Source organism: Strigops habroptila, chromosome Z (assembly GCF_004027225.2).
Source record: "Strigops habroptila isolate Jane chromosome Z, bStrHab1.2.pri, whole genome shotgun sequence".
Taxonomy (NCBI): Eukaryota; Metazoa; Chordata; class Aves; order Psittaciformes; family Psittacidae; genus Strigops; species Strigops habroptila.
In genome coordinates this window covers 38,557,490-38,570,761 of record NC_044302.2, presented here as the reverse complement: position 1 = coordinate 38,570,761, position 13,272 = coordinate 38,557,490, and the positions used below count along the sequence as shown (strand labels likewise).

The 13,272-nt window shown below is 35.0% G+C and overlaps 1 protein-coding gene across 4 annotated transcripts in view; it reads right to left on the bottom strand.

Annotated features, from left to right (window-relative positions):
• The window catches only part of CEP120 (centrosomal protein 120), a 45,622-nt gene that overhangs the window by 19,408 nt on the left and 12,942 nt on the right, over positions 1–13,272 (bottom strand). For 2 of the 4 annotated variants that reach the window (XM_030512744.2, XM_030512747.1), the window contains 10 exons: positions 12,832–13,039; positions 11,653–11,790; positions 10,254–10,431; positions 7,697–7,846; positions 6,651–6,833; positions 4,210–4,306; positions 3,974–4,123; positions 3,224–3,313; positions 2,647–2,739; positions 846–1,007 (listed from right to left, as the gene is read on the bottom strand). In XM_030512744.2, coding sequence (XP_030368604.1) covers positions 846–1,007; positions 2,647–2,739; positions 3,224–3,313; positions 3,974–4,123; positions 4,210–4,306; positions 6,651–6,833; positions 7,697–7,846; positions 10,254–10,431; positions 11,653–11,790; positions 12,832–13,039 — 1,449 coding nt within the window. The remainder of the gene's footprint in view (positions 1–845; positions 1,008–2,646; positions 2,740–3,223; positions 3,314–3,973; positions 4,124–4,209; positions 4,307–6,650; positions 6,834–7,696; positions 7,847–10,253; positions 10,432–11,652; positions 11,791–12,831; positions 13,040–13,272) is intronic. The other 2 variants (XM_030512745.2, XM_030512746.2) reach the window with 2 other exon arrangements.

The window sequence follows — 13,272 nt, the reverse complement described above, 5'->3', positions numbered from 1 at the left end:
AAACCACAAAACCAAAAAAAACCCAAAAAACCCACCACAACTCTTCCTAACACAAAAATATGCCTTTGGCTGATATAGTTCTTCAATTCGTCAAAGCTATTTGTGGTATTATCACTCTCATGTATCAGAAATGAAAAATCACCAAAGCAAGTAATTAATTTACATAAACTAAGTACTTTGAAAAAATTTGTGCATTACTACAGCTTAATTTACTTAACATATTTAGTGTCTAATATTGTAACCGCTCAGAAAAGCCAGTATTGACTTTTAAAATTTTACAGTATGCTTTAACAGGCAAGAAAAACAGCTAGACATGACTTGTAGTTAAGCATAAAAGCTAGCTTGCAGGACAAAAGAATGTGGTTAAAAGTTCCCCAGTTCAATGAAACTACTACTTTCAGAACAGAAGATCATAAGAACAACATAATCCACACACACTCCCCACCCCAATGGGATAACTCTTTTGCAATGGAAGAATAAAACAAACTCCAAAGTCAAGCTACATAGATGTTTTGCTATATGTGAATTCCTAACACTTTACTAAGTTACTGAAATGTATACTGCTGTTGAGGTTCTACATGTAATGTATGCTTGTAATTGCTGTTAGGAAAAAATAAAAAAATATAGTGTTAGGAAAAAATAAAAAAATATAACCACTGCATTGCAAACTGAGCAAGACTGACAGATACAGATCCCAGTACACAGCTCACCAAATAGACATAAAATATTTGTAACAAAGTTGCCAGAAAGCAGTTGCCCCAAACCCATTGCTCAACTTAGTACACTTATTTTAAAAAAAATGCTTAAAGAAGTAAATGTTGAAGCAGAAATTTAAGTGTACTTACCTGCTGCTGTAAGCGAAGCTTGTCTTCTTCCAGCTGTTTGATTTTTGACCTTTCTAGCTCAACCTGGTGTGCACATTCTTCTCTAGCTCGCCGCACAGAATCCTGTAGCTCCTGTAGCTTTCGTTCATGCTCTGCTTGCAACTCTTTCTTTACCGTTTGAAGCTTAAAAGTGAGATATATTTTTACTAGCCCATAGGTGCATGAGCGTTATTTTTAAAAGCCTTTCTTAAAACTGCTCAAAAACAGGGACAAAAAAATGACAAAAAAATGCTGTCCTTTTTAGAAATTAAACAATAGATACTCCATTGTTATCTATGTTTGCTATATATTCTTTTATTAGCTTTCAGTTCAACTAATGACCTGCAAATTACAATATATTCTTGCTTGACTATTGTAAAAGGGAGCTATCTATATGTTTACTGTACTTTCTACACAGGATGGCTAAAGGCAAGTTATATATCCACCTTTTTACTACAAACTAAAATGCTAAACATACACTTTCATTGCAGAAGTGATGACGTCACAACTACAGCCAAGATGACTTTAGGTCAGAAGACTGCACTCTTCAAACTGAGCATGTTGAGAGAATTCCTCACCGAGCTAAACAGGAAAACAGTCCTCTGACATGTTTGAACTTTCTAGAACGACGTTACTGTCTCAGATAACTGCTAGCTGAATAGAAACCTCTCCAAACAACCCGTTTTTCAAATCGTGTAATTGCTAAATGAACCCTACATCATGTTGTCCAGATACTTTTGGAATCCACTGATTTTTATTATCTCTAAACCCTCAGGTCAGAATCTCACTAAATTTAGAGTAAGTTTTGAGATAAACAGCTATGAGACTCAAAATAAATACTTTTACTCAGACTGAAATGCATTCGACCAAACCTAATCATCAGATTTTTTGCACAGATGTTAAAGGAAATTCAGACACTATTTTACAGCAAAACTGCATCTTGAGGGATACAGGAAGCCTGAGTACTGAACAGGACAAAGGCTCAACAAGCCAGTCCCTGTGCTGGGAGCTTTCTTAACTTTGTTCACAAGCACAGGAGGGATAGATATGATCAAAAGATTAATCTGAGCTAAAGGAGGAGAGAGAGGGTTTGTTGGACTGCTAAATCACAGCAGTTTACTAATAGAACTGTGAGTTTGTTACGAAGTACAAAACTGGACAGTTTAATCTTCTTTCCTTCTTTTTCTTTTCCTACAACTAGCTTCCCTGGGGTACTTGCACTCCATTTCCACATCTTCGGGAAGTTCAGTGAGATCTAGAAACAGTGGTAGCTATTGGTTTTTCCCACATGTTCTTTGGCCCTTCACTATAAAGAAAGAAGCATAAAATAGCAACTCTATCAAACTGCTGGGTAACAAAACCTGGGCAATGTCAGCTTCTCCCAGGTCTCCTTGTCACCTTCTGTTTCAATGGTTAATCTAGCAAATACTGTTTGAAGTAAGGAACTCTTGTACACATGTACAATGTTCACAGTACTAAACTCAAAATTGAGATATGATAATATTATATCAGTGTCTCCACTGATACTCGAGATCTGTTAAGAAGAGAAAATTAACAGTTCTGTAATTCTAGCAACCAATTTAAGTTCACTGAGTTGTAGTTGTAACAAAACTTGGCTTAAATTATTAGTGCTCCTATGTGTATTGGTATGAATGTGTCTATTCTATTATTCTATGATTTCAGTTCTTATACACAGGTCACAACTGTCCATATGAAAACTCAACAAAACTTACAGAAATAGGTCATGCAATTGCATTGTTTAAAATGATGAAACACCTTTTACCTCTGATTCAGCACTAAAAAGCTGCCGTTCTCGCTTATCTAGATCTCTCAGGGTTTTCTGAAGTTGTTCTTCCAAAACAGTATATTCTGCTACCTAAAGGAACAAAACAAAAACAAACAAACAAACAAAAAAAAAGGTGTTTTTTTCCTTGTGATATAAATAATGTTTTAGGCAGGCAAAAATTTACTCTTGCTATGGTATAAAATACTGACAATTTGTTTAGAAATTTACATGGCTTTTAATGAAGAATCACAATGGAGAGCCTTTCTACAATAAAGGTTAAACCAGTTTCCATGCATAGCTGGGTGCAGAAGTGCTTTTTGACCATGCAAGTGAAAGGCAATTAAAGTTAAAAAGCCCCCAGTGAAAGCAAGCTAGCTTAAAGGATTTCTAAGTAGTATGATTAAGGGCTACTTGTAATTTTTTACACTGTTGTTGACCAGATGCATACATACTAGTAGGTGTGAAGAGTAATCGCAGATGCTTTGTTCTATGTTATAGTTATGGAGTATCTTGTCAATTTTTATAGCAATGAGGTATTTATAATGAGACATTTAGCAAGTATGAGTTTCCTTACCTTCTTCTTCACTAATGCTTCTCGCTCCCTCTCTCTTTTTTTCCATTCCTCTGCAAGCACTTGCATATGGACCATTTCCTTTTTTTTAAGCTTAAAAAACAAAACCAAAAAAACCAAACAAAAACAAACCCCCAAAACCAGAAAACCAAATCAGAATTGTTGGATGTGTAACTTAAAGAGTACTAAGCCTTGAAGCAAAAGAATTAAAAGTTTTGTACCCCTACTTATGTAACAAGGTATGATTTTGATTGTGAAAGATATATCTTACCTTTAAGTAAAAAATGCAAAGTAAGCCCAAGTTCGAGAAAAATATCCTAACAAATATACACTAGATTCTCAGTACCTTTTTAAAAGAAGCATGTGACTCTAAAAACCCCTAGAGTGACTTCAGGAGTAGAAACACAGCAATGGATTTAGACTGAGAATAAAGAAATGCAGTGTTAATATTTAACACCAATAATTCGAACCTTAAGTATCTACTGCACTTCATAAGGAGTAAGGGGAAATTGTGAAAGGGGTATTCTGTATTTCACTGCCTAGTACCTACTTCAATCACTGATATAGAAGAGAATTAACCTTTTTCATTAAAAGTATGGAAGGTATTTGTGTACATCTGAAGTTTTAACATTCTGCACAAACAAAAGTTAGTTCTTATTTGAAACAGTAGCAAAGTTTAAGAAATATTCCTCTCATCAATTCTGCTAAAGCTTCTCTGGCAGTCATGCAGTTTAAGAAATAAAGAATAAAAACCTGATTTTCAAAAATGTCCTCTTGCATTTCCTTCCACATTTCCAACTCCAGTGCAGCTTTGTATTCAAGAGTTTCTCGAGGTTCTGGATGTTTTTCTGGGGCACGAGGCTGAGCGTGAGGGACATGCCGTTGCTGACCAGCACCTACACACTGATACAGTAACATTGGATTTTTAGCTGGTAACCCAACTTCTCAAAGAAGCATTCAAGGGAAAAAAAGATTTATGTAAAATTTACTTGAGAAGAATCTGACACCAGAACTTCTTGCGTTTTCACAAGCCCGTGGTCTTCCAAAGTGATAGCATATGAAAGGTCCGCTATTCTGCTGCCTGACCTATAAACAGCATTAGACAAAAACTGTCTTAAAAATACAGAAAATGAATTATAAGACAACACACAAACCAAAAAAGCTGAAGTGCTAAAAGGTTCCATGTAAGCTGAGAGACTCTAAATGTTTGCCTGTGTGAGAGCCCAAACATGCTCTCCCACGCATATTGTTTTATCTCAGGGACTGATTTACACATCTTCAGTAAGCTCTCTGACTTCAACAGATACCTTGTCATTGGAAACCTATTTAACTAACAGCTTACTATAATTGCTGATTATGTTGATGTCAATTATGTTGATTACATCCCTGTAACAGGAGAATGATCCTAAATTGTACCTGTAGTCTTAAGTCTTTCTAACAAATATACTTGTTGAATACAGGTATTGCAGCTGAATTTGTTCAAGATACTCAACGAATTTGAATAGTCTTGCTTCTTAAAATGTTATCTGTAACTTTCTACTATCCACAGTATAATAAGTTATTTAGCATATTATGTGTGGTTAGCCATCCTCAGACTTATTAAAAAGCACATTTCTGAAAGCTTCAGCAGAGAGAACTGACAACTTTGAATACACTTATAGGTTAAGTACTACCTGCTCTTGTACAGTGAAAAAATGTCTAGATAACAGGTATTTTTACTAAACTAATTTGAAATTAGTCACAGTTTCTGCTTAAGTAAACAGTTTGTCTCTGGCTGCCTCATCTCTAATCACTGACAAAACGTAGTAACCAAAGGTATTTTTCTGCACAGAATGATATTAAGAGAACAAATATGCACAAATCATGTAACTGGAAGTTATCACTTGTCTAACATGAAAGTACACTGTAGTGTAGACCTGTACTTGGTCAGAAATAAAACTATCATTTCAGTTATAACTACTCAATGACGCAAAGGCAATTACACTACCACCTGACTCCTGGAAGCTGCTGCATTACTTATTCAGCAATTTGCAACAAGGCTGCAGGAATTAACCATGGCTGTAGTTGTTACAGAAATTCTCTTCCAGCACATATAGAAAGGCAATACTAAATATTCTTACAAAAGAGCAGTCCTCTACACAGTTATCTGCAAGAAAAAAAACCCCACCACAAACATTTCTATTTCATGTAAATTAACAAAAATTACTGCATCAAATTCTTACAACTTTCTGTCACTGTTTAAAAAACAAAAGAAGATTCAACTTAGTGGACCTCAGAAATCTGAGTAATAGTGAGTTTAACATATCACTATAAAAAGAACAATACACCAACAAAAGCAAAGCTAGCAATGTATCAGCACACCAAAATGCAGAGACCTGATCACATTTTCAGAATGCCATCTAGTGGTTATTAAGTTTTGTGCAAAACCAGATTTCATTTTAGCAAACTTATTGGTGAAAGCGTAACCCTTCACGTAAAATGAGATCATAAAGTAACTCTCCACAGAATCAGGCCATGCTGGCTTTCACACAGAAAAGTTAAAAAAAAATCAGATATCAATCTTTTACCAATTTGGGGGGAGACAGTATATCAGTCTCTGTGTCAGTAACCTGAAGTTTCCTGTGCATAAATATGTTTAATTCTCTGGAGGATTACAGGTTTAAACCTGAACTCAGTCTTAATAGCAATTACATTTATTTCTAAAGGTATAATCAAGTTCCACTATCACACAGAAAAAGATTAGGCTTTAGACACTGATTACTAGCACACCACGTCTTCAATAAGGACACAGGACAGAAGTAACTATCAATACATTTCTTCATATATATAAAAAGGAACAACACTCCCATAGGTAAATGAACATTCATCCTCAGATAAAATATTAACAAATAGCACTGCTCCTTCTGATGTACACAGGCTCAAGCCCCTGCTACTATCACAGAGTATAACTCTGAAACAGGAAACCTCTTCTACTCTATGAATATATCTGTTCCCCTAACTTTCACTGAAGTCAGTAGCATAAGTAGCATCTAAAAGCATACTATGGACAAGTAGTCTTAAATATTTTCTTGGATATCAGCAGCTTTTTGTAATTGTTAAGTATTTAACTTCCTCAGGAGAGTGCCTCAATAACATTTTTTCCAACCGTTTTCCTTTGATCTGTAAATATTACAGAAGATCATGATCGTATAAAGGTTTATTATAATGACTGTGGTAGTGGTTTGGAGTTGCACAATATGCCTGTGGTAATTTAACTTTTAATCACTCAGATGCCTGTTCCTACCCCACACCTCATATTGCAGTACTCCGCAGCCTGTTCACCTGTCCAAAAAGGTAAACAGGAAGTGTCTGCCCTTTTCCAAGGAAACATTAAGCAAACAATTCTTCAAAACTTGCTACAGAATAAGTAGGGTTTCTTAAATAGTTATACCCTTGTGCTGCTGTGACACTGACTGTTTCATTGTAAGTCTGACGCCAGCACTGTTTGCCATTACCACCCAAGAACCGGGTTTTTTCAGAAGCCAAAACATTTGAAAGCTGAAGTCTCGCCACCCCTAGAAGTAAGTCTTTAGATGTTTTATCCTTGTGCCACAACTCGACCAACAGAGGTAATCTGAAACACAGAAGAGATTTTTAGTATCAGGCATCAACACAAAAGAAGAAACATTCCTATTAACTTGGGAAAAGGACCTTATGTTCTAAAAGTAACTTACCAAATCAATGATGGTCCAACTGTCAAAAAACAAGATGGGTTTACTGTCCCTCATTCAGATGAAAAAAGTGACTGACTTTATCTTCTCTATCACTTACTTTCATCAAATTATTATTCCTTTTTTCAATTATTAGAAAGGACAATGATACAGTGAAAGTGATTGGCTGAATAATCTTAACAGACCTAGATAATCTTCATTTATAAATATATTTTAGTCACTGCCACTCAGAATACATCTCCTTCACCTCTTCTTTCAAAATACCACTATTTTGATGATTCTTTATTCCACATCTTAATCAGTTATCGAAAGCTGGTAGGACTACTGCGAAAATTGTACCACAGCCCTCAACACTGTACTCAGTTTCCTGGGTACTTGCTGTATTTTCAGGAACATTGGATATTCATCATGTGTTACAAACAAAAATTAAAAAACCTTACCTATTCTATTTGAAGCAACACTTTGTTAAAACTACACTATCAACATTTAATTTAACAACTTACAGCACTTGTTTCTGTAAGCAACGATCCCTGCGTAAGTACTCAAGAGATAAATGCAAGAATTTTAGTCCCCGACTTTAAATGTAAGTAATCGAGAAACTGGAAGAGCAACCTATTAAAATATTCACTTGCATTAGCTCTTGGATTCTTTACTAAATTCTCAAATTCATGATCCTAAGTAAAACATTTGAACATGAATGCATTTACAACAAAAAAAACCAAAACAGAGTAAGTGGGATTAAGATAAAAAGAAAGCAAGTTATCACCTCAAGAATGTATCTTGAAGCTGATGAGGTATAGTTGCAAAATCAAATGCACAGTAGGATTGTGGAAGAAAGACTTCCATATTTTTTCTAACTTCTACAGGTGGGCTTGTCATAATAGGTGCTGCACTGCCAAAAAATGGATAGGAGTACCTAACAATAAAAAAATAATAATTTAAGATTTTTATTTTATACCTTCTGCAAGAAGAAAACCAGTTTAGACATTTTACTGAAGCACAACTTGTACAAAAATTAGCAAAATTTACACAAATACATCCAACAACAGAATTTGGTTTTCAAATATTCCCGTTTTCATTTACTTCAGCATTGATCCAGCTTCATTTATATTTGTTATTTTGACAAAAAAAGAGCTTTAATAACCTGTACATTCACAACCATGTGAATTAATCTACTAAAATTCTGCAATTATTATATAAAGTGAGAAGAGAAAAATAAGAAAGGAATATTATTTTCAGGTGTAGATTGCTGCTTAAACACATCTATAACTGTATTTACAGCTAAGACTGGTTTAACATGCAATAATTGATAACTGAGTATACATACAGTTTCAGAACCATTTGAAAATTTCAGTAACATTAGAGGAATTAAGGTTTTAATTCCCACAGTTTAAATCACTAACGAAAGTAAAATCATTTTACCAAAATGATTTACAATGTGGCCTGAAACTACTCTACTGGCACTATTTAGTGTACGATAAGCTACTTATGATAGACAGGAGGCCAGGAACCTCTCAAACTTCACTTTGCTCAAATTGATCACGCCAGCTGCCAGCCAAGTTACTAAAAACATAAATGCTGCATCAGATGCTGCCACTTACAAAATTCCACACTTCAACTGTTTGTGCAAAACTGTTTGAAGAGCTTGTTTAGACCTGAATTGAATAATGCTCCCAATATACTGTAAAAATGTGGTTTTTTACCCTGCAACTTTTCTTAGCATTTATGTGTTTGGATGTTTCTCTTCTTTAGTTTCTTGCCATATTCATCACTGACTGTAAAAATTGAAGTGCATGAAACAGTAGAACTTATTTGCTGTCACTCTTCTGAAACAAATTAATTTTTTGAATGGTATGTGACAAAATTCCATCCATTGTACGTAGTTTTCCATGTACTATTTAATAATATAGCCTATACATAAAACCATTAATAATGTATTAGTTGTGTTTTAAAATATTCCACTCCTACAACCCAACCCTACCATTTCATCCCAATTCAAACAAAGCTTCAAGAATCACAAACATGAACAGATTTCCTGATAAAGAGTTAAAACTGTATTGAACCAAACTCGTGCCAGAACAACAGATGCAAAGCAAATGCAGATCCACATAGCCAGAAATTCAACACTGCCAAACTGAATCACCATTTATAGATATGCTTCATCATGTGCACCAAAAGGGCCCAAATGGAAACTAGAAGGCAAACTGTAAAAACTGCTATGAGCCACCGAATTCACAGATGACACCAATAAACTAATATTCCATGAGTAGAAATTTACTTTTTTTTTTTTTGAAGCTACAAACCCACGCCTATATCTACAAACTCTTTATCTTAAACTCTAAGAACAATCTAAACTAAGATTTAGTTTGTCCTTAGACTTGGTAAAAGAAAATTTCCCTCTTTGCTGGCAATGTTAACAAACCAACCAAACCCCACCTGCATATAGATACTGGTTTCAATACCCTTACTTTTAACTGGTCCTTCGCCTTTTTAGTTCTCAAAAAACTAAAAGTTTTGGTTTTTTTTTAAAGTAAAAACTGGAAGTTGGATGCATCCAACTTTGCATCCACCTCCCAGCCAGCATCTGCTTACGCTCCAAAAGTGCTCCCATACTTTTCTTTCATGTTGACATCAGTAACAAACTAGTCTCTCTAAGCACTTTTTCCAAACAAGCACTGGTAGTTTTCTACTTTTGCTTCAGGCACAAGACTCATGTACCCAAAAAGCTTGTCTTTTTCGTAACCCCACAAATGAACGAAACAAAGATGCTACTTCTCCCTACTAAGATTTGCTTCTATGCAAAGACTATCAAAAACCCCCAATATTACATCTCAGAATGATAATGCATTTATTACAGTGGTTCTCCACTTTAAGATTAGAATGTTCTTCCTTTAGATTCGCTGTCACACACAAACCAGGTGATCTGTCTCCTACTACAAGGAGTTCTTGGTGGAGCTATGGAAAGCTACTGAAATCACTCCTTCAGCCAGCTGGAAAGGCAGCCAGAAAGTAAAGAGGCAACTAATTCTCTTTTTCCTCTAAGGACTGATTGATGACCTGTATTGTCTGAGCGCAGATATTCAAGTGAGATTTAATGCAAATTACAGTGCAGGTGAAGTGTTACATACTATCTTTAATGGTGTAATGCTCAGAAGTTTAGTGATGAGCCAGATGACCATTCCAAGGAATTTAATTCTGAAAATCAGCTGCCTAAAGGTGAAAGGCATCAGGCAGCATACTCCAGCAATCATTCAGATTATGAAGGCTTTGTATTGAAATATAAAGATACTGTCATTAACAAGATCAACTAAAATAAATCATACCTTAAAATGCAATTTATTGGAAAACCAACTTCCAGACCACGTATACTTCGCAAGTCTATTGAAAAGCAAAAATGGTGAGAGGCTGCTGGAATAAGAATTTTCTGTGCTGACACAGGCTCAGAAGAACTGGATGCACCCACAGGGTTAGGCTGACATGCACCTACTGGACCATTATCAGCTGAAAATACAGAAGAGAACTTGTGCATATTTTTAATAATTTATTCTGACCAAAATAACAAAATATATTAAAGCTAGGTCTCGCATTTTAAATGCAAGTACAGTAAGGTTGCTTCTCCAAAAGATTTCAATTCTTTGCAATATAAGCTAATACTATGAAAAATAGCCGCTCTATTTGCAACTTATTGCTTCAAAGAAAACACATGAAAAACCCAATGTATTTTAAATCTTCTGAAAAGATTCCATAATATTTTTTTCTATTTTTAATGTAATCTTTAAAGCTATGTAAGTCTATCTCACTGAAGTTTAGAGTAATATCCAAGACATTAAATTCTTTAGGAGGATGCTATAAGACTTCTGGTTTTCAATATTTTACATAATTGCTCCTAGCCAACTTGAGGGCAAGCAGAAGAGGTGGGCTTACAAAAAAATCATTTGTATTAACTTAGTTTGCTTTGAATTAACTAACCTCTTTAGGACTGAAAAAGACAGAGCATCAGGTCAATTAGCAGCGCTCATGTAAGGCAGCATCAACTGTGGCACCTAAGCTGAGGTTTAACTACTGAAACAAACTAAAATGTTCTAGCTTGGTCTGAAAAGCATATCTGCTTATGTCCTTTCACAAGAATCCACTCTCAGTGACATCTATTTTATAATTTAGGAAGTAGAAGCTATGGTGAGTGACTGTTCAATTGCATCCAGCCTTCTCAAGTCCTTGCATTGGCACCCGGTACTGCTTTCACAGGGTAAAAGGCCAAACTACAAGTTTTACAAAGAGTGTTGCAAAAGTTATCCTCCCAAAGTGTTTAAATTAGTAAAGCTGAGAAAGAGGAGAAAAACGTGTTAGAGAACTCAACTGCCTTTTGTTAAGTGCTAGTTGTTCTGATAGTCTTTCTTCATAACTATTCAAAATGTTTCCATTTTTGCTATTTTAAAAGAATTACATCATTCCTAGCATTGACTTTATTTTTTCCCTGCTTATTTGCATTACAGTAACAATACAAAAAAGGAAAATGCAATAACACTTCAATATCAGCTAGTTAGCGCAACATAGGAATAAAATAAATTTTCAATGATTCAGGTAGTGTCACTAAACTGCTTGGCATAATGAAATGGCTGAATAGGAGCTGAAGGCTGTCATGGACAAGGGAACACAACATACATAGGCTACATACAAAAATTAATTTAAGTTGCTACTGTATTAAAATTTCATTCTACCTACTAAATGTAATAGATTTTGCATTACTGGGATTTTGTAGATCTGACAATAGAGGTGACTTTGGTCTACTCTGTGATTTGAAAACTGGAAGCTCTTCAGTACACTGTTTGTTAACCTCTCGGCAGGACCCAGCCACCAGCCCTGAAAGGTAAATGTGAAATTACATGGTTTACACCTTACCAGAGAGTTATAAAATTATTATTGCTATTCATAAAAAAGCACAATCTTGGATTTCTTAACTGCAGATTCAAACTAGCTGCTGGGTTCACAATACTTTTTCTTGATACATTCATGTAAAGGACTTAATCTTTGCTTAGGTAAGTCAGGATTAAAAGAAAATTTGGCTTCATTAGCAGACAAATCCTGAGAGCATGCTCTGGGACACAGATTTTCCTCTACAGAACTCGGTGTCTTTAGGATCAATCTCAAAAGAACAGTAATACAAGTATCATTAGAAAAATAATAATTTGGTTTTATTCATAAACCATCTCTTAAGACGCACATTCAGTAACGTTTAGCAAACTAACATTCTTTCTTCTGAGCTTTACTCTAACGTGATAGCATTCTTTCTTCTGATCCTTTTTGACATCTCCCCAGATCAGCCCTCAAATCAAAAACAAAACAAGGGAAGTCTTAGAAGGCTATGTGGGATACCAAGTCCCTACAAAAGGACTGTAAAAACAGACAAAAACCTCAGTTGCTTGGTTGTGTCCAAGAATCTGTGCAGTATTAATGCTTGTTTTCACAATTTATTATCCACATAGTAAATTCCTTAGAAATCTTAAAAATCCTACATTCCCCCCTGCCTTTCTACTTATTAAATGTGGACATTAAACTATTTCATCTCCTCATTGAGCAAGTCAGTTTCTTCATGAGTGTTGTACTGAACCTTCCCATTTTCAAATTCAGGGAATTCCAAGCATTTCTGCTGTTATTTTTCATGCTGATAACCATCCACACCACTGATCACCTACAGACCACCTAATCTCCAATCCGGCTCTTCCAAGTGTTTTCAACAACTGCCATATCCAAATTACCACATTTATTTCCCTCCTGTTACTTTTTTTATGCAAATGATTCTTGTCTGAAATTTATCACCACAAATGCATAGTACATGATCCAAGACCACACTTGACAACTGAGTTAATTAAAAAAAAAAAAAAAAAATTACATACTACATACCCTTTTTCTTTACTTTCATGCCTTTTTCAAACTTAAGACTTTCCACATCACTTTCTGTTGCTTCATCTTGTGTTGAAGAAGAGTGGTTAACCTGAGATGGGGCATTCTGGGATCTCTGCTGCAGGGTCTCTGTTTTCCCTTTAGTAGCTGAAAGTACTTTCTCCTGTGGCTGATTAGGTCCAGTTGAAGCATTTAAAGGAACCACAAGCTGAATGAAGTAATATAGTTTTCTTACTGATCATGGCTTACACTGAAAAATTCCATCTACATTTTTATAGTTTGAGATTATTTTCCTGACACAGAAAAATGATACAATGAAAGGAATATTCATATAAAGCAACTTATTCTTTCAGGTTCTTTTACATACTTAACTGTCAAATATGACTTTAAATACCAATTCATTTTTTTTAAACATGAAACTGTACAACAGTGTCTAAACAA